Raw genomic sequence first — 22,028 nt, forward strand, 5'->3', positions numbered from 1 at the left:
TTATTTAAGACACTTAAATAGACCTCAATTGGAATATTGCATACAGTTCTAGGCATCACATTTTAGGAACAAAGCAAACTTATTGGAGGTAGCGCAGGCGAAGTTTATAAGAATTTTAAAATTAATCAATGAGATGTGGGCATTGCTAGCTACTTCAAATTTATTGCTCATCCCTAATGACCCAGGAAGCAGTTAAGAGCCAATCACATTGCTGTGGGTCTGGAGTCACATGTAACTCAGACCAGGTAAGAATTTCCTTCCCTCTAAAACATTTTGGTAAATCTGATGAGTTCTTAGGGCAATTTTGCAGCTGCTGGAATGTGAACAGAAAGCAAAAAATGCTGGAGATCACAGCAGGTCAGTGAGCATCTATGAAGTGTGTGCCCACCCAGATGGGCTGAGTGGCCTGTGTGTGAGGAATCAGGGAGCCCTCCCTGCCAGGGAGAAGGAGGAGAGGCACGTGATCTCGATGCTGTGTCCTCACCGCGCAGGGAGCGCGCGTTGCGATGACGTCACCGCGCAGGGAGCGCATGTTCCCAAACGTCAGCTCGCAAGGTGCGCAGGTTCCGGCGACGTGTTCGGGGGGAGTGCGCGCGTTCAAAGCCGGAGGGTGAGCGCCATGGTGGAGAAGGAAGAAGCGGTGATCAGTGAGGAGGAGGCCGCTCAGTATGACCGCCAGATCCGCCTCTGGGGCCTCGACGCCCAGAAACGGTAACCGCTGAGGCCGTCCCCACCCCCACCCTCCACTCCGAAGGGAGGCCGGGCAGAGGATCAGTGTCCCCGGGTAACAGCTATCAACAGACAGGGCAATTAAAGGGGCAGGCACCTTGGGGGAAGTGTGTCTGACTCTATATTGGAAATTAAAGGGGCAGGCACCTTGGGGGGTGGGAGTGTGCCAGACTCTATATTGGAAATTAAAGGGGCAGGCACCTTGGGGGGTGGGAGTGTGCCAGACTCTATATTGGAAATTAAAGGGGCAGGCACCTTGAGGGGAAGTGTGCCTGACTCTATATTGGAAATTAAAGGGGCAGGGACCTTGAGGGGATGTGTGCCAGACTCTATATTGGAAATTAAAGGGGCAGGGACCTTGGGGGGTGGGAGTGTGCCAGACTCTATATTGGAAATTAAAGGGGCAGGGACCTTGAGGGGAAGTGTGCCAGACTCTATATTGGAAATTAAAGGGGCAGGCACCTTGGGGGGTGGGAGTGTGCCAGACTCTATATTGGAAATTAAAGGGGCAGGCACCTTGAGGGGAAGTGTGCCTGACTCTATATTGGAAATTAAAGGGGCAGGGACCTTGAGGGGATGTGTGCCAGACTCTATATTGGAAATTAAAGGGGCAGGGACCTTGGGGGGGGAGTGTGCCTGACTTTATTTTTAAAAAACTTGTGGATGCTGGATATCAGAAACATAGGAGGAGAAAGTGAGGACTGCAGATGCTGGAGATCAGAGCTGAAGGTGTGTTGCTGGAAAAGCGCAGCAGGTCAGGCAGCATCCAAGGAGCAGGAGAATCGACATTTCGGGCCGAAGGGCTCATGCCCAAAATGTCAATTCTCCTGTTCTTTGGATGCTGCCTGACCTGCTGCGCTTTTCCAGCAACACATTTTCAGCTCGTATAACAAACATAGCCAAACTTTTCAGAAGGGTCACTGGACTTGAACCGTTGGTGGGTCAGTGGTTAGCACTGCTGCTGCAAAGTGCCAGGGACCTGGGTTTGATCCCACACTTGGGTGACTGTCTGTCTGTGTGGAGTTTGCACATTCTCCCCGTGTCTGTGGTTTCCTCCGGGATGTGTGAGTTAGGTAGATTGGCCATGCTAAGTTGTCCATTCTGTCCAGGGACGTGTAGGTTAGGTGCATTACCATGGGAAATGCAGGGTTACAGCGATAGGATAGGATTAATGGCTCTGGGTGGAATGCTGTATGGAGGGTCAGTGTGGGCTTGTTGGGTCAAATGGCCGCACTGTAGGGATTCTATGGTTAAATCTGCTTTTTCTTCACAAATGCTCCCTGACCTGCTGAGTTTTTCCAGCAATCTCTGTTGTCAGACTTTATATTGGAAATTAAAGGGACAGGCACTGGGACCCTTTTTTTCTTATTTTATTCATTGATCATTGCAGGACACCTTTTGATGGTTTACAGGGAATTAAGGGACAGGCAAAGGAACCTTGTCTGAACATTCATATTTTGAAATTAGAGGCCATTGCAGGAGCCTCTCAAGTTGCTGATATATGCATTGATAGTTGTCCTTTCTGCTTTATGATCAAGAAAGTTTCATTTTAAGGACATTAGACAATAGGTGCAGGAGTAGGCCATTCTGCCCTTCGAGCCTGCACCACCATTCATTATGATCATGGCTGATCATCCTCCAATCAGTATCCTGTTCCTGCCTTATCTCCATAACCCTTGATTCCACTATCCTTGAGAGCTCTATCCAACTCTTTCTTAAACGAATGCAGAGACTGGGCCTCCACTGCCCTCTGGGGCAGAGCATTCCACACAGCCACCACTCTCTGGGTGAAGAAGTTTCTCCTCATCCCTGTCTTAAATGGCCTACCCCTTATTTTTAAGCTGTGTCCTCTAGTGCAGGACTCACCCATCAGCAGAAACATGTTTCCTGCCTCCAGAGTGTCCAATGCTTTAATAATCTTATACGACTCAATCAGATCCCCTCTCAGTCTTCTAAACTCAAGGGTATACAAGCCCAGTCACTCCAATCTTTCAACATAGATAGTCCTGCCATTCCAGGAGTTGACCTCGTGAACCTATGCTGCACTCCCTCAATAACCAGAATGTCTTTCCTCAAATTTGGAGACCAGACCTGCACACAGTACTCCAGGTGTGGTCTCACGAGGGCTCTGTAGAGCTGCAGAAGAACCTCTTTGCTTCTATTCTCAATCCCTCTTGTTATGAAGGCCAGCATGCTATTAGCTTTCTTCACTACCTGCTGTACCTGCATGCTTGCCTTCATTGATTGGTGTACAAGAACACCCAGATCTCTCTGTACTGCCCCTTTACCTAACTTGACTCCATTTAGGTATAATCTGCCTTCCTGTTCTTGCCACCAAAGTGGATAACCAAACATTTATCCACATTAAACTGCATCTGCCATGCATCTGTCCATTAGAATTTATTGGGTTTTTGTTTTATCACATATTTTGGGATATTGGTGTTCACAAAATGACTCTTGATTCCTTCCACTTCAAATGTACTTTGAGATGCAAGTCTTTGTTGATCTTGAAGCATTTGCACGTGCACATGTAGACTGCCCATTAACCTTGTCCCATTATAAATGTTCCGGTTTATAAACCTAACTCGTCATCTTTGAAATATTGGTGTGGGATCTTTTCATGAGCCTGTGGAGGAGGGATAAGGCCTTGACTTTGTCGTGTGAAAGAAGTCCCCTCTAATAGTGCAGCTATGCTTGATCTTTTGTTCTGGTTTCTTTGAGTGTGATTTAAAATGGTGGGTCTGTTAATTTAGGTCAGTCTAAAATAAAAACATGATGGAATTTTTTAAAATCAAAAGTTGAGATAAAGAATGTATCTCTTGAAAGGGTAATGGAAGCAGAAAACATTTTCAGCCAAAATTTTAAATGTTTTGAAAGCCGAATGTTTGCATGGAAGGCTGGGGGGAGAGTGGGACTTGCTAAATGGTCTTTGATTGAGCTGGCACAGGCATAATGGGCTGAATAGTCTGTGATGTGTTCTGTAAAATTGCAACTTTCACCCAGGTTAATTATTTTAGAGCATACTTAGTCCAGTGAAGTTAATTCTATGATTTGTTCTTCCTTTGATCTGCACTTCAATATTTAAAAACAATCTTCTTGATTTTTCAGGATCTACAGTAGTCTTTTTGTGTTTTGTTTAAGGTTGAGAAATTAAATTTAGGAGGTGAAAATTTTATTTTATCCAGAGTTTTTAAAAATCTTACGATAGCGAGTTTTTAAAGTATGCAGCAAGTAAGTAATGGAGACCAGCAGATCCCTAAGGCGAGGGAAAATGTTTTCACATTGCTTTTCATGCAGTATTTAGAACATGGAAATTGGCCCCTCAGTCATAGAGTCAAAGAGATGTACAGCACAGAAGCTGACCCTTTAGTCCAACTCATCCATGTCAGCCAGATATCCGAAATTAATCTATTCCCATTTGCCAGCACTTAGCCCATATCTTATAGAGGTTTACAAAATTATGGGAGGCGTGGATAGGATAAATAGACAAAATCTTTTCCCTGGGGTTGGGGAATCCAGAACTGAAGCGTATAGGTTTAGAGTAAGAGGGGAAATATATAAAAGAGACCTGCGGGGTAACTTTTTCACACAGAGGGTGGTACGTGTATGGAATGAGCTGCCAGAGGAAGTGGTGGAGGCTGGTACAATTTGCAACATTTAAAAGGCATCTGGATGGGTATATGCATAGGAAGGATTTGGCGGGATATGGGCCGGGTGCTAACAAGTGGGACTAGATTGGGTTGGACTGAAGGGTCTGTTTCCATGCTGTACATCTCTGACTCTATTCATTTACCATCCAGATGCCTTTTTAAATGTTGTAATTGTACCCACCCCCACTACCTCCGGCAGCTCTCTCCAAATGCGCCCCACACACTGCATGAAAAGGTTGCCCCTTAGCCACTTTAATCTATTTCATCTAGATGTTACTTATACTCCACATAAATTTCCTCCCATATGTCCTATACACTGAGCTTTTTATTCCTTTCATTCTTCAGCTTCCCCTTAAATGCATCAATATTAATCCCTTCAGTTCCTGTAGTGGCACGTTCCACTTTGTCACCATGTTTTGGGTAGAAATGTTTTTCCTCAATTCCACGCTAGTCTTGTTAGTGAGTGAATTTTTTTATCATCCCTGGTTTTCATTTGGTCTGAAATTGGCAACATCTTCTCAACGTTGTTATGCCCCGATGCTGGTCAGGTTCCCCAGTTTGTTTATAGTTATTAGCATTCAGCTCCTGAGCAAGGAATGAATAATCTAAACTCTCCTTCACTTACCCTCTTGGTTGCAACAAAGTGAATTAAAAATGATCCCTTCCCTTGCAGCTGCCTTTGTCCACATCCAAATGAACTTTTAAGAGTAGTTCCAGGTAAGTTGGGTTTGTGGAAATAATTAAGAGTAAGTTTTTAAATTGCTAAATGCAAGATGAATGAGTAAAGCAACACATGCGTGCACATACACATGAAATGAGAGATGAGTCCAAAGAGGAGAACGTTTTAAAAACCTATGGTTCCGTCTCTGAATTCCTGTGGTTGTTGGAGTGGAGGTTGTTGATAGCATTGATATTGGTAGTTGAACTGTCATTTTCACAATCCTTAGTTTTGCAGATTGGCTGAGATTCAGTAGTTTTGATTCCTTTCAACCATGACTGAATTCCAGCATTTGGGGTGAGAATTTGTTGTTTTCTTTCCTTTTTTAACTGGTTTTCAGCACTGAGCGAGAGAAAGAATTACCTGCAAAACACACATAACTAGGAGGTTGACTGTGACATTCACATCAAGGTATGAGCTAACATTCAAACCCAGGCTTGGGTACACCAGTGTTCAGTCCCACTTATCCACTTCAGTAGCATTGAAACTCTACTTGTCCTTGTGTATTCTTCAAATGAAAAAGTACACCATGTCTGTGACTGGGGGCATAATCTGCAGGGGGTGATGTACGATAGCAAGTCTGATAGTAAGTCTGGTTTTAACATAGATTCCTATGTGTAAGACCCTACTTCTTGTAAAGAAAACGTATAATACCTTGTAAATTGAAACACTACATCGTAATTTAGAAAATTAGCAAAATAATTTTTAAAGTGTCAAACAGAAATCTAATTTTCTACTTGCACAGACTTTGCCATGACCCCATTTCTCCCCAGTACCATTCTGAATCTGCTTCTGTCTCTTACCAGCACCGCTCATATCCAACCCCCTGGCAAGGGTTGGGAAAGGCTTAAGTTGCAGGGCACATGCTCAGAAGGGCTATGTTTGGTAGAGTTAGAGAGCAGAGGAGATGATGGGGAAATGGCTTTTGTGATTCTCACTGCACCCAGATGAGATTCCAGCCCCAATTAATCACGCAACACTAAATAGAAATATCAAGTGGGGTGGCGTTAAATGAACACTTGCTGTATGCAGTTTTCACAGCATGATCTAAGCATTTTGATGGAACTGTTAAACTAGGTCAGAGGTCTGAAAAAAGCAATTGGCTTCATTTAGGTTTGTTGCTATGTGAGATGCTCTTGTTTGACTGCTGCTGCTGCTACAAGTAGTGAATGAATTACTGATGTTTGCAGGTTACGTGGCTCCCGAGTGCTGTTGGTGGGAATGAAGGGACTGGGAGCTGAAGTGGCGAAAAACCTTATTCTGGCTGGTGTCAAGGCCCTGACACTACTGGACCATCAGCAGGTATTCCAGTGACCTTCTGAAGCACAGTAATGGTGGTGCTTTTGGTTTTAGATTTTCTGTATATTAGATGCTGATCTCAAAACACTTTGAGTTTTTGACTGTACCTGTTGATTTTCCAAAATTCTCAAATTAATTCTGAGAAGTATTCAACAATTAATTCTGGCTGTCTTGGATTTTTCCTTTGTGGAAATCTACCATAAATGTGCAAGTCTCTTGCAACCATTTGATTTACTATGTATTATAACATGTAGCTTTGGTTCCAGTGTTTGAGTAAAAAATGAGGTCTGCAGATGCTGGAGATCACAGCTGAAAATGTGTTGCTTGTCAAAGCACAGCAGGCCAGGCAGCATCTCAGGAATAGGGAATTCGACGTTTCGAGCATAAGCCCTTCATCAGGAATGTTTTCTGATGAAGGGCTTATGCTCGAAACGTCGAATTCCCTATTCCTGAGATGCTGCCTGGCCTGCTGTGCTTTGACCAGCAACACATTTTCAGTTGGTTCCAGTGTTTGTTTGGATAGTACTGTCATAGTAACAACAGCAAATGGCATTTATGCAGCCTCTTTTAATATAGTGAAGCTTGCATTTGTGACCCATTATATTAAATTTCAACAGTCAGAATATGACATCTGTGCTGTGTACAAAAATGTTAATGGGCTGACAGCCTTTATAATTGAGAGTAAGAGGAGGGATTTTGCTGCAGATCAAAGGACAGTTGATGCTCAGTCAATTGTTAATTTTAATCCTTTTTTTTATGTTGACCAAAGTTAAAGTTAAGGAATAATGGGCAAAGCCGGATTTATTGATTAGATTAAATTTTAGCAAGTTTTGAGAAGATTTGTAGCTCGGCTTGAGGTTTTTGATGTAGGTTTGCTCGCTGAGCTGGAAGGTTCATTTCTAGATGTTTTGTCGCCTTACGAGGTAACATCTTCAGTGGGCCTCAGGCAAAGCATTACTGATGATTCCTAATGCACCTAACATTATGGGCAATTTAGCATGGCCAATTCACCTGACCTGCACATCTTTGGATTGTGGGAGGAAACCCATGCAGACACGGAAAGAATGTGCAAACCCAAGGGTGGAATTGAACCTGTGTTTTCTGGTGCTGTGAGGCAGCAGTGCTAACTGCTGACCCGTGCCACCCATACAAGGTTAGTATAACCTCGATCATGTTGAATGGCAGAACAGGCTTGAGTTGAGCCATCTACTCCTGCTCCTAGATAACAACAAAATAATCAGAAAGTTGGGCTGGCAGCATCTTGTGGAAAGCGAAACATATTGACGGTCTTCATCTCATGGATGAACATTAACACTACTCTCTCTCTCCCCAGATGCTGTCAGACCTGCTGAGTATTTCTGGTATTTTTCTGTTTTCATTTTAGATTTTAAGTATCCAATCTTGTATCCTCTTCCCTACATTAAGTACAAGTTTTCCAATAGTTTTGTTTGGACTCTGAAACAGTACTGTACTCATGGTATCCCAACCATTCAAACACAAAATCAGTATTTCCAGCATTTTCTGTTTTTATTTTGGCAAACATCATTTCATAGGATTTGAACAAGTTTTAATGAATTTCTGCAATTTTAGCTGTGACCTTTTTGTTTTAAATTCCTCTCTTTCTCTACTATTCCTGGATGCAATGTTAGGCAACACCAGAGGATTCGAGATCTCAGTTCCTCATTCCTACCAGCTCTTTGGGAAAAAATCGAGCGGAGGCATCTCTGGAGCGTGCACAGAACCTGAACCCCATGGTGGAAGTGAAAGTCGATACTGAGAACATTTCAAACAAGTCACAGGAGTTCCTTGCCCAATTTGATGCGGTGAGTATTCCACACCCCTTTGTGTGTAGCAGCATTATTCTTCAGCCAACGCTCTTGCAGAATTTTTTAACTCTTTTTTTAAGAATAGAATACAAGCCCTACAGTGTGGAAGCAATCATTCGATCCATTGAGTCCATACTGAATTTCTGAAGAACCTCCCAGCCAGACCCACACCCTTACCCTCTCCCCGTAACCCTGCATTTCCCACGTATAATCCACCTAGACCTGCACACTCCTGGACACTATGGGCAATTTAGCATGGCCAGTGCACCCTAACCTGAATATATTTCGACTGTGGGAGGAAACTGGAGCACCTGGAGGAAATCCACGCAGACATTGGGAGAATGTGCAAACTCCAAGCACCCGTAGGTAGAATCAAACCTGAGTCCCTGGCACTATGAGGCAACAGTGCTAATCACTGAGCTACTGCGCCTATTTAGATCTGTGATGAGAATCTAGCAGGTATCCCACATTTGGTTGCCATTTTGGCATTGTATTTCTTAACCGTCGAGACATATACTTTTCTCCCCGCACTTTACCTTTTATTGATCTTATTCTTTGCCACTCTTTCCCTGACTTCATTAAAATCTTGTTTGAACAGAGCTGCAAATCCCACCCTCGTGTCTTACCACCACTGGCGTTTCTTAATTCACAAACCTCCTCGGTGACTGGTGCTGTCTAATTCATCTACAGAAGCGTTGTACCTACGTCTGACCCAACCCTCATCACAAACTGTGTTCCCCCCTGAGGATCATTGTATAAAAATTGAGACTTGGCAGAGAGGGTGTTGGACTAAATAGTTTACCCTTTCAAAGCACCAGTACAGGCGCGATAGGGCAAATGGTTTCTTTTTGGGCTGTACCTGGAAAATCTGAGACCCATTGTAAAGCTTTACTACTGGTGTGTTAAACCAGCATATTTGAGGATGATAGGCTTTGGATTCAAAAATATTCAAACCTATCAGTCAGCTCAGTAATCAGTTTGTGTAAAACAAAATAATTATTTGGATTGAATGTGAGAAGAACAATATGAACCTGTTTCTCTTTTGTTGCCTCTTCGTTTTTTTTTCATAAAACAAGCAATGTTGCTTAAGTGCTGTGAATGCAAAATATTAAATGTTTGATTCCTGTGGTTGGAGCTTATGGGCAGCCTGAGGGTCCCAGTGGCATCACGCACCCAGAGTGCTTGAGATACTTGTCATACTGTCAGATGGTTTAACGGAGAGCAAGATGACACTCTCGTGCTGTCCCACCAAGAATCTATGAATGCAACATCTTTCTAACCTGCTGCTTCGTGTGTTTGCTGGCCATGCCAGTCATTCAGCCCCTCAAACCAACTCTATTCTGTCCTTCATTGAGATCATGAGTTGTATAGTCTACAAAACCAAGAGTTAAAATTGATTGGATCAAAATGTTGCAAGATGAGAATTTACAAGGTAGATGTCGATAAATTAGTAGGACTTAGAGCTGGTGCCCAAAAATTAGGAAATGAATATACTGAAGATGTCCAATTCTGGTTGCCCAGTTATAGGAAGGACATTATCCAGCTGGAGAGGGTTCAGAAGAGATTTGCCAGGATGTTGCCTGGTATGGAAGGTTTGAGTTATAAAGAAAGGCTGGAACTTTATTCACTGGAGCGTAGAAGGTTGAGAGGTGGCCTTATGGAAGTTTATAAAATAATGAGGGATTATAGATAGAGTTAATGGTGGTTGTCTTTTCTCTGGGATGGGGGATTTCAAGAGTAGGGGGCACATTTTTAAGGTGAGAGGAAAGAAATTTTAAAAAGACATGGGGGGGGGGATCTCTTTACACAGAGGAGTGAACTTCCTGAGGAAGTGGTGGATGTGGACATAATTTCAACATTTAAAAAATATTTCTATAAGTCCATGAACAGGAAAAGTTTGGAGGAATATGGACCAGGGGCAGGCAGGTGGGAGTAATTTAGTTTGGGATTGAGGTTAACATGGACTGGTTGGACCGAAGAGTTTGTTTCCGTTCTGTGTGGCTGTGAGAGAGGGATACTTTCTTTTTTAGATTTTAAGACCATTGAGAGGTATGGGATAAAGTGACAATAAGGCATGAAGATAGACCGAGGCTGTGATCATATTGAATGATGGAGCATGTTTGAAGGGCATACTCTTGTAGCTGGTTTCAGTGGCAGAGTCCTATGTGCATGATCATGTATAATTTTTTTTATTTTTACTTGTATGAAGTGATTCTTGATGAATGTTAAATGCTGCCCTGGCCATGTTTGTGAAACTTTCATGCAGAATTCACCTTTGTTCTGATGAAAATGAGTGGTTTACCATTTGTTAACTTGTGTTTTGCGGTATTTTGCATAAGTATTTGTATACCTCCAGTATGCACATCCTAATTGGGAAGAAGGGTAGTAGAATGCATCGTCTGTTTGGTGTCAGCATTGAAAAGAGTGGGTTTATGGATTCTGCTGCAGTCAAACTGTTGAAGGGTTTAGGACTTACACTAGATGGTGCAATTGCACCTTAGCTCAGTGGCATTCGGTGCCACAAAACATGTACTGTACGACATGGGAGTTATAGTAACACTAGTCATAGAGATGTACAGCACAGGCACAGACCCTTTGGTCCAACTCGTCCATGCTGACCAAATATCCCAACCCAATCTGGTTTCACCTGCCAGCACCCAGCCCATATCCCTCCAAACTCTTCCCATACATATACCCATCCAAATGCCTTTTAAATACTGTAATTGTACCAGCCTCCTCCACTTCCTCTGGCAGCTCATTCCATAAACGTACCACCCTCTGTGTGAAAAGGTTGCCCCTTAGGTCTTTTTTATTTCTTTCCCCGTTCACCTTAAACCTAGGTGAATTGGCCATGCTAAATTGCCCATAGTGTTATGTGAAGGGGTAAATATCGGGGAATGGGTCTGGGTGGGTTGCTCTTCAGAGGGTCAGTGTGAGCTTGTTTCTACACTAAGTAATCTATGCCCTCTAGTTCTGGACTCCCCCACCCCAGGGAAGAGACTTTATCTATTTATCCAATCCATGCATCTCATGATTTTATAAACCTCTATAAGGTCACCCCTCAGCCTCCACTCCAGGGAAAACAGCCCCAACCTGTTCAGCCTCTCCCTGTAGCTCAAATCCTCCAACCCTTGCAACATCCTTGTAAATCTTTTCTGAATCCTTTCAAGTTTCACAACATGCTTCTGAAAGGAAGGAGATCAGAATTGCACACAATATTCCAACAGTGGCCTAACCAATCCCCTGTACAGCCGCAACATGACCTTCCCACTCCTGTACCCACTACTCTGACCATTAGAGGAAAGCATACCAAACACCTTCATTATCCTATCTACCTACAACTGTACTTTCAAGGAGCTATGAGCCTGCATTCCAAAGTCTCTTTCTTCAGTAGCACTCCATCATTAGAAGCAGAGATTGGAATGTAACATCTATTTCTATCTGTTTTATTGCAGAGAGATAAAAACTAAATAAATTTTAATGTCATTCTCAAATCCTATTTGAAACTGTGGACAGGTTTGTTAAAATCTGAACAACATGCATGTATTGGCCATTAGGAAACAACATATTTATGACCTGATGTATCCAATAGAAAGACAAACCTAGCTCATTGTCTTAACTTTTCGTCAAATTGAAAACTTGCATTTTTGTCTAACCTTCAGTAACTGGATTACCTATTCTTAATGAAAGTGCTCCCTGCTAAACGCGTATGGACCTTTTGAAGTTGCAATGATTTGAGGGAATCTGTGTTTGCTGTGTTCTTCTTTTGACTTGCTCTGTAACGTATCCTTGTTAAACGTTCCAGTTGGATGTTATGATTCAAATGCTGGTGTTGTTTCTGTCCTGCAGCTCCCACAGCACACACCTGACTGCACCCTTGAAACTTCCAGCAGGGATGTTTAAGAGCAGGGAAACTCTCTGCTGGTGCAAATTTGTGCTTGGGTCAGAGATTTCTTTTTAGAAGTGGATTTTCTAGAAATATCATGACTTTGGTTGTGAAACTAATGTAGAAGATAGGGGTAGGCCATTCGACCCCTCAAGCCTGCTCTGCCATTCGATATCAATCCAGCTCAATACCCTAATCCCGTGCACCCTCCCCCATATGCCTTGATCCCTTCAGGCAGAAGAGTTATATCTATCACCTCCTTGAAAATGCACAATGTTTTGGCCTCACCCACTCTTTTTGGCCGTGAATTCCGCAGATTTGCCACTCTCTGGGTGAAGTTGTCCTCAACTCAGTTCTAAAAGCTTCACCCGTTTATTCTTTTCTGGGCTCCATGCCCATCAGGCGCATCTTTCTTACATCTAACCTGTCTGGATTTAGTAGTATTTTATAGGTTTCTCAAATCTCTTCCCGCTGCCACCACCAGCACCACATCAGTCCTACCATCCCTGCAATTAATTTAATTAACCTTTGCTGCGTTCCCTCTATAGCAAGAGTGGAGATCAAAACTGCGCACAATACTCCAGGTCTGGTGCCATCAGAGCTCTGTATGATTGCACCAGGACATCCTTGTTCCTGTACTCGCGTCCTCTCACAACAAAGGCCATCCTACAGTTTGCCTCCTTTACTGCCTGCTGCACCTGCACGCTTCCTCTCAGTGATTTGCTGCACAAGTACACCAGGTCTTGTTGAACATTCCTCTTTCTCAGATTATTGCCTTTTAAACAATAATCTGCCTTGCCGTTTTCTGCCAAAGAGAGTAACCTCATAACTATCCACATTACATTGCACCTGTCATGCACTTACCCACTCCCTCAGCCTGTCCAAATCACACCATAATATCTCTGGATCTTCCTCACAGCTCACCCTTCCACCCAGCTTTGTCTTCTGCAGATTTTGAGATATTACATTTAGTCCCCTTTCTAAATCGTTAACATAGCTACTGTGAATAGCTGGGGTGCTAATATTGATCCTTGTGGTAGCCCACTAGTCACTGTCTAACTTTGTTTCCTGTCTCCAAACAATTTTCTACAACTCCCAATCCCATACAATTCAATTTTACACATTAATCTCTTATCTGGGACTTTGTTGAAAGCCTTCTGAAATTCCAGATTAACCATGCCCCCTGATTCTCCCTGATCAAGCCTTCAAAGAATTCCAGTAGATTTGTCAGGCATGATTCCCCTCTTGTTAATCCAGACTGACTGTGTGTGATTTTACTTCATTTAATAGCACAACTCTTAGAAAACACTAGGGAGGAATGTGAGCACTGCAGATGCTGGAGATCAGAGTTGAAGAGTGTGGTGCTGGAAAAGCACAGCAGGCCAGGCAGCATCCCAGGTGCAGGAGAATCAATGTTTTGAGCATAAGCTCTTCATGAAGAACTTATGATCAAAACGTCGATCCCCCTGCTTCTCAGATGCTGTCAGACTGGCTGTGCTTTTCCAGCACCATACTCTTCAACTATTAAATTATCAGCCTTCCAACTCATCAACTTCTCCAACAGCATTTCTGTACTGGTACAGACTTGGTTTAGTTGCTCCCTTTCACAAAACCCTGTGTTCCCCATCATTTCTAGTGTTATTCATGTCCTTCTTTGAAGATAAATTTAGGAGTTAGTGTTTTAGTTGCTAGAATTTGAAAGATTGAGATGGATGGTGAGGAGACAAGATAATAAAGCTATATACAATAGCTATGTTAATGATTTAGAAAGGGAACTAAATGTAATCTCTCAAAATCTGCAGAAGACACAAAGCTGGGTGGAAGGGTGAGCTGTGAGAAGGATCCCGAGATTTAATATATTGACTCATCCAAACTTGTAAATTGAGGATCCTTTCTGAACAGCTGGTATTAGAAAAGTGATTCAGAACATCATCCTGAATGTAAATACAGACTTAATTACTGCATGACCTTTTGTAGCATTCAACTGAATTTGTTTTGTTTACGTCAGAATGAAAAATTAGTCATAGCTTGCTCTGGCATTTTTCAATCCTAATTATATTTGTACTCCAGCACTCTGTGCTGTATCTGAGGAAACACATTGGACAGTATAGCAAAGTTCTTTACTCTGATATCTTGGTTTTGAGGCACTTCTGGTTCGTTGCTGGAACTGGCTGTTGCTGTGAACCATTGACAGCTGAAAATGTGTTGCTGGTTAAAGCACAGCAGGTCAGGCAGCATCCAAGGAACAGGAAATTAGACGTTTCGGGCCAGAGCCCTTCATCAGGAATGAGGAGAGGGTGCCAGGCAGGCTAAGATAAAAGGTAGGGAGGAGGGACTTGGGGGAGGGGCGATGGAGATGTGATAGGTGGAAGGAGGTCAAGGTGAGGGTGATAGGCCGGAGTGGGGTGGGGGCGGAGAGGTCAGGAAGAGGATTGCAGGTTAGGAGGGCGGTGCTGAGTTCAAGAGTCCCTTGGATGCTGCCTGACCTGCTGTGCTTTAACCAGCAACACATTTTCAGCATTGGCCCATTGAGTCCACTAGAGGAAGTGATGGAGGCTGGTATAATTACAACATTTTAAAAGGCATCTGGATGGGTATATGAACAGGAAGGTTTCAGAGGAATATGGTTGAAGTGCTGGCAAGTGGGACTAAAATCAATTTAGGATACTGGTCAGCATGATGAGTTGGACCGTAGGGCCTGTTTTTGTACCAAATGACTCTGAAGAGCATCCTACCCAGACCCCCTCTCATCTCTGTAATCTTGTTGTTCAAATGGCTAATCCATCTTGCCTGCACATCCCTGGATACTATGGTCAATTTTCCATGGCCATGCCATCTAACCTGCAGATCTTTGGACTGTGGAAGAAACTGGAGTGCCCACACAGGGACAGGGAGAAAGGTGACTCTGTGTGGGCGCTCCAATGGGTGGTATTGAACCTGGGTCCCTGACGCTGTGAGGCAGCAGTGCTAACCACTGAGCTAGGTTAAAAACAAGGACTGCAGATGCTGGAAACCAGAGACTAGATTAGAGTGGTGCTGGGAAAGTACATCAGGTCAGCTGAGCTGCAATGCTGGCCCATTTTGGTGAAGGTTATAACATATTTGAAAACTTGTATTGTAAAGTAATGATGAATTTGTTTTGTGGAAGTGACCTTTTTTGAAAAGGTGTCATTTTGAATAGTGAATTTCTAACAGCACTTCCAAGAAAGCATATGATTTAAACTAAACAAGTTGATAATCGCCCAGCTGAGATGAAGAATTTACTACTTTCAGGAGGAGGGTCTAGAGGCCGCATGCAAGTTCAGCTCAGACAAGGGATCCAAACCTGCCACAGGGCGGTTAGGTTTTGGCAATCCCTTGGTCATTAGAGATGGAAAGAAGTGTTATGTTGTTATAGCAGTCCAAGTAGTGGCTGTTGGGAAAAGTACAGTGATTATCTAGAGTTCAATGAGTCAACCCGTGTCTGTGTGCAACTGGAAGAGACTGAGGGAATCCTATATAGTGGATGTATAGAAGGTTCCTGAAAGCAACACTTGCAACCTCGTCATTTGAATAAGAAATGTTAGAATAAACGTAGGAACAGTGCTTCACTGCGGTTTGCTCACTATAAAGGGTATTGCTGGGAAAAAGGCAATCTTTCTTTTTTTTACTGGATAGATGAGATCTTCTAAATTGTCTTATTTATATTTTTTAAATCTTTTTTTCCCTCTGTTCTCCTTTTTATCTAATTAAATTTATCCTTTTGTTAAAAGTACTTTGGCAGCCTAATGAGTGGTGGACAGGCAGGTAGTTGGGGAGATGGGAGGCTGCAGAAAGATTTAGACAGTTTAGGAGAGTGGTCCAAGAAATGGCTGACGTGGACTTGTTGGGCCGAAGGGCCTGTTTCCGCACTGTAAGGAAACTAATATAGTCTTAAAAAAAAATTCAATGTGAGCAAATGTGAGATCTTGCACTTTTGGAAAAAAGAATACAAGGGCGGACTATTTTCTAAATGGTAAGAAAATTCCTAAAGCTGAAGTACAAAGGGATCTGGGAGTGCTAGTCCAGGATTCTCTAAAGGTTGACTTGGAGGTTGAGTCCGTGATTATAAAAACAAATGTAATGTTGTCATTTATCTCAAGAAGGTTGGATTATAAAAACAGTGATGTGCTACTGAGACTTTATAAAGCTCTGGTTCGGCCCCATTTAGAATATGGTGTCCAGTTTTGGGCCCCACACCACAGGAAGGACATATCGCACTGGAGTGTGTCCAGTGGAAATTCACACGGATGATCCCTGGAATGGTAGGCCTAACATATGATGAATAGCTGAGGATCCTGGGATTGTATTCAATAGGGTTTAGAAGGTTGAGGGAAGATCTAATAGAAACTTACAAGGTAATGCATGGCTTAGAAAGGGTGGATGCTAGGAATTTGTTTCTGTCAGGCAGGAATACTAGGACCAGAATTAGAGACGGTCAACTTAAAACTGAAATGAGGCAACATTTCTTCAGCCAAAGAGTGGTGGGCCTCTGGAATTCACTACCACGGAGCTCAGTGGAGGCCGGGACGTTAAATGTCTTCAAGGCAGAGATTGATAAATTCTTGATCTCGCAAGGAATTAAGGGACACGGGGAGAGTGTGGGTAAGTGGCTTTGAAATGCCCATCAGCCATGATTAAATGGCAGAGTGGACTCAATGGGCCGAATCTCCTTCCTTCCACTCCTGTATCTTATGGTCTAGATTGTCTACTGCCATCTCCTGCGAAGCCACTGACTCCCGTAGCTACCTTCATTACAGGGCAGAGTGGGAACTTGTCGAAAGGTTGTGTGTGTGTGTGCTATTTTGAGAACCTCCTCTCCTCCTTTTTTTATATATATATACACACACACACACACACACACACACACCTGCAGCAGTCTTGCTGTTTGTGTCCAGTCTGGCTGCTGTCTCCATTGCGGGGGCAGGGAGTATTGCCCAGGATGCGGAGTGCAGCGGGGTGGGGGCGTGTTGCCCAGGATGTGTAGTGCGGGGTGGGGGGAGGGCGGTTGTTGCCCAGGATGTGTAGTGCAGCGGGCTGGGGGGTGTTGCAAAGTGTGCTGCTGTCTAGTCTCCTGGGCAGGGATCGGACATGGCAAGTGTCCATTCTGTCAATCCCATTGAAGTGAAGCAGCAGCAGGGTAAGGCTAGAGTAATGCTGCAGGTCTCTCGCACACAAGGGGGTGTCCGCCCAGAAACAAACCCGGAGACGGAAAGAGGGAGGAAGGGCAGTACAGCGAGGAAAAAGGAAACTTCAGAAAACTCAGAGTCCCAGAGGAGAGGCTTTGAATCAGTTAACCAAATAATCAATTATCTGAACAAAATACTGCCCACTCACCTCCTTCGGATAATCAAGGTTCCTCTGTACACATGTCTGTGTGTGTGTGTACACACCCCCCACATCTCTCCAGTGGGGCTGTCTGTTCCTTCACACGGGCAGTTAAACACGCCATTCCCACATTCTGGTCACTTAACCTGAACTATCAACCATCAATGTCCTTCTTTCCCCCCCCCCCCCCCCCCACTGCCACCACCACATACCACACCCCCTCCCCACTATTGCATAAATACTGTCCCCTCCACATTTCACATCAGCTCTCATGAAGAGTCATCTTTACTCAAACTGTTAGCTTGCTCTCTGTCCATGGATGCTGTCTGAGTCCCTGTGACCTCTAGCATTTGTTATTTTCTGTATTCTTGGAGCTGGCTAGAAGCGGTGACAACCCAGGTTGAAGGACAATCTGGTGATATCGTAGACCTCCCATGGACATAATTCCAAAACTTTCCCGTTACAGAAGAGTAATGAATAATATTGTCAGGTTAAGCTGCTTTGTAAAAATAAGTTATCATTTTATAAGTGAAACTAAAACTGCTCTGATTAAATATAAGGTTACAATTCTGTAGATATCACATCTCGCCAGCTGTTTTGGTAATGGATCTGGTATTAAACTGCTGGCCCCAATCTGTGCCCCTTGCTTGGCCAGCTGTCTGACCATTGTGGCCCTGGTGAAACTATTCCTATTTGTATTTGTTTTTAACTCTGCCGGTTTTGTGACCAGACTTAAAGGTCAATTTTCACTTTGCCTCACAAACCTGGTGAAAATGCACAATCTGTCTGCAATTTAAATTAGGAGCTAGTCTCTCCTGGAGAGTTTAATTGCTTTTCTGACCATATGAGCTAAATTTGAAACTAAAATATCTTGGGGGGGAGGCGGCAGCAGAGGTTAGGATTTGAAGTTATAATTGGCATTCTAAGCCAAAGTCAGTCTAATCTTTTATACCTCCTCATACTCTTAGATTTGCGTGTGTCGAACAGGGGATGTGACTGTTTACTGTTTCACTATTGTTTGGCATTTGAGCAGCCAGAGTGTTATAACCAACAATGTGTGACTAATTCCTTTGATCAAATTGAAACCTGACAAACCTGGAATGTGGAACAATGGTACTTTAACAGACACAAGTCTGAGAGCCACAGGTGATTCAAAAGCTCTAGTTTAGGAATGGTCTCTGTAGCTCTTGGCCTGCATTGCTTTTGGTAGCAGACTGCAACATGACAGTCATGCAGTTATTCCACTCACATCTACCTTGTTGAGAGATGCAGTTGTGTAATGTGGTCTTCCCTTTGCCTTGTGAGACTGTCTTCTCAGAGTTCTTTAGGTAAATGGTGCAAAAATAGGCTAAGTCTCTTTCCTGGGGTGGGGGAGTCCAGAACTAGAGGGCATTGGTTGAGAGTGAAAGGGGAAAGATAAAGACCTGAGGGGCAGTTTTTTCATGCAGAGGGTGGTACGTATATGGAACGAGCTGCCAGAGGGTGTGGTGGAGGCTGGTACAATTGCAACATTTAAAATGTATCTGGATGGATATATGAATAGGAAGGGTTCAGAGGATATGGGCCGGGTGCTGGCAGGTGGGACTAGATTGCTTTGGGATATCTGGTTGGCATGGACGAGTTGGACCGAAGGGTCTGTTTCTGTGCTGTACATCTGTGACCCTATGACTCTAAGCTGCATTTTAATGACATTTCAGTAATTAAGACAAGTAGAGGGGCATTATCTTTGGTTTTGCATTCAAGTAACATTGTTCTCCAGTCTGTCTTCTGTCAGTCTTCCTCAAGACTCTGTAATTGATTTTTCAAGTCTGCTTTTAACCTGAAATATTTTTAACTGACTGGAAATTGGTTCTCGTGCAGTTTACCCATCTTCAATTGAGTGGTATTGCAGTCTGTGATTCTGCATTGGAACTAAGGGAGTAGGTATGTCAGTCTGCATACCTTCACTTATCTTGTGGTTATCTATCCAGCCTAAAGGAGCACTTGCAGTGTTGACTTTGGGGAGATGGGAGATGGGTTCCCCTGCCAAAGAAATATCATTCCAATGTTATTCCGAACCAATGTGCTGTATACCACTAGGTGAATGTTGAGTACCTTTTTTACATCGTAAAGAACAATGAGAGCTATCTGTTGGCTAGGCCAACCTTTTGAAAAGGATCAGCATGCAATTTCCTTTTTTTTTATTTAGATGAAATGAACTGTCCTGAGAAAAAGGAGGAATGATGTTGCACCAGCTGACCACCCAGGTTTGTTGTGGAATGGGGAGAGGTTAATGAGGTTTCTAATTAACTTTGGAAACCAGGATTGAGAAGGTTGGCATGACCAACTAACCGCGGACATCTACAACAAGCCCACTGACACCCACAGCTACCTAGACTACACCACCTCCCACCCTACCACCTGTAAAAACGCCATCCCTTATTCCCAATTCCTCTGCCTCTGCCACATCTGTTCCCAGGATTACCAATTCCACTTTAGAAAATCCCAGATGGTGTCCTTCTTCCAAGATTGCAATTTCCCTTCCCATGTGTTTGAAGATGCCCTCCAGTGCATCTCCTCCACTTTCTCTCTGTCTCTCTCTGTCTCTCTCTCTCTGTCTGTCTCTCTCTCTGTGTCTGTCTCTCTCTCTGTGTCTGTCTGTCTCTCTCTCTCTCTCTGTCTGTCTCTGTCTGTCTCTCTCTCTGTGTCTCTCTTTCTTTCATTGAATTTTTTATTTTTGAATGTGATTTGAGGTCAGCAGGTGTCAGAATCTAATGAAGAACGGATTCAAGTTAGAGCTTTGTTTTCCCCAAGGGTAAATCAAAGAATTGATTGTTTTTAATCCTTGCATTGTGGCACTCCACTGCCTGAAGTCGCTGTCTGCCAGGAAATTTCTTTTCACTCATAACAGGAACTTTGAAATGCATTGACTAAAACAAAATCTGTTGGGCTTTTGATTGGGGGAAAGGAGAGAGAACTGCAATTTAGAGGTATCTCTCATCTGAGAACAATGCAGCTGAGGTGCTGGACATAAATGTTCAGCTTAATGACAGGATTGTTAACTGTCTGAGGGCATTGTCTCCGTGTGAATGGTGGGTCACCGTTCCATAACCTCTCGGGTTGTGCAGTACACAGATAAGACGTCAGTGGATCAGAGATGAAAAATAACAGCACTGGGTTTGTGCTGGTAAACTGATGCATTCATTCAGATCAAAAATAGCATGGCAGCTCCCAAACTGCAGAGTGAGTTCAGTGGAGCAGAGTTTGATTTTGTGCCTGATTCAGGGAATGGAGAAAAAAGCCAACTGCATCACTGGCATTAAGTCCCTATCTCAGAGTGTCTGGAGACTATGAATCTGAGTTATCTTGCAGTTCATAGCGGCAAAGGTGTTGAGTAAAGAGTTTCAATCCATGCTCCAGGCAAGTGTAGTGATATAAATTCCATTAAGAATGCTATGGTGTTGTAAAGTGATTTGGTTTTTAGAGATGCCCTCCTCAATGGGAGAGATTGAGGGATGGACTGTGGTGTGACAGTAAGTTCAGCAAGGTGTTCCAATTCATGTGACAGATGCCATTAGTAGAACCAGGAAAGAGGTTGTGCTCCACAGGGCAAATAAGATTATAGAGAACTTGGTGCATAGCTCAAACACTGAGGGAGAACTGGGTTCCAGTGTATTGGTCTTGGCCTCAATACTGAAAAAGTGAAATCTGCACCATTAGACTCGCCAACTTGAAGGGCATTTAAATGGTCATTGGATAAATGTATGGATGCTAATGGAATAGTGTAGGTTAGCTGAGCTTCAGATTGGTTCCATCAACATCAAGGGCTGAAGGGCCTGTACTCTGCTGTTATGTTCTAGTTGAAGTTGGTATGGTCCTGAACCATGCTGGAACTGTTGCTGTAGCCAGCTGGGTAACTAGGAGAGTCAGTCATTCTGCATGGAAACAGACCCAATGGTCCAACCAGTCCATGCCAACCATAATCCCAAACTTAACTTCAACATGACTTTCCAACTCCTTTACACAAAGGTTTGATAATGAGGGTAAGCGTGCCAACCTCCTTTTACCCCTATGTATATGACACAAACTTCAAGCAATTTTATACCTGAACCCCCAAGTCCCTCTCTTCTATAATACTACCCAAGGCCTACCATTAATTGTTACAAGACCTGCCCTTGTCTGTTTTACTTCATTGCAATACCTTGCATTTATCCAAATTGCACTCCATCTGCCATTTTTTCAACCCGTTGACTCATTTGATCAAGATCCCTTTGTAACCTTAGAAAACCCTCTTCATTGTTTACTATGTCACTAATTTTGGTGTCTTCCACAAACCTACTCACCATGTCTTCTATATTCTCATCCAAATCATTTTTATAAAATGACAAACAAAAGAGAACCCAGAATGAATCCCTGTGGAAGACTGCTGATGACAGGCAACTGTACACCACCACACTGTCTCTTGTCGTTAAGCTAATTTTGTATCCAATTGGCAAGATCGCCCTAAATCCCATGTGACCTAACTTAACTAATTATTATACTATGCAGAACCTTGTCAAAGGAATACTAAAATCTGAATAAACAATGTCTGTTGC

The 22,028-nt window shown here is 43.3% G+C and overlaps 1 protein-coding gene across 2 annotated transcripts in view; it reads left to right on the forward strand.

The window, feature by feature from the left end:
* The first annotated feature begins 553 nt into the window (after positions 1 to 553).
* Positions 554 to 22,028, forward strand: part of sae1 (SUMO1 activating enzyme subunit 1) — a 110,544-nt gene continuing 89,069 nt past the window's right edge. The window contains exons 1-3 of one of the 2 annotated variants that reach the window (XM_060855932.1): positions 554 to 711; positions 6,288 to 6,399; positions 8,046 to 8,219. In XM_060855932.1, coding sequence (XP_060711915.1) covers positions 620 to 711; positions 6,288 to 6,399; positions 8,046 to 8,219 — 378 coding nt within the window. In that variant the 5' untranslated portion in view covers positions 554 to 619. The remainder of the gene's footprint in view (positions 712 to 6,287; positions 6,400 to 8,045; positions 8,220 to 22,028) is intronic. The other variant, XM_060855931.1, reaches the window with a different exon arrangement.

This window comes from Hemiscyllium ocellatum, chromosome 47, assembly GCF_020745735.1.
Source record: "Hemiscyllium ocellatum isolate sHemOce1 chromosome 47, sHemOce1.pat.X.cur, whole genome shotgun sequence".
Taxonomy (NCBI): domain Eukaryota; kingdom Metazoa; phylum Chordata; class Chondrichthyes; order Orectolobiformes; family Hemiscylliidae; genus Hemiscyllium; species Hemiscyllium ocellatum.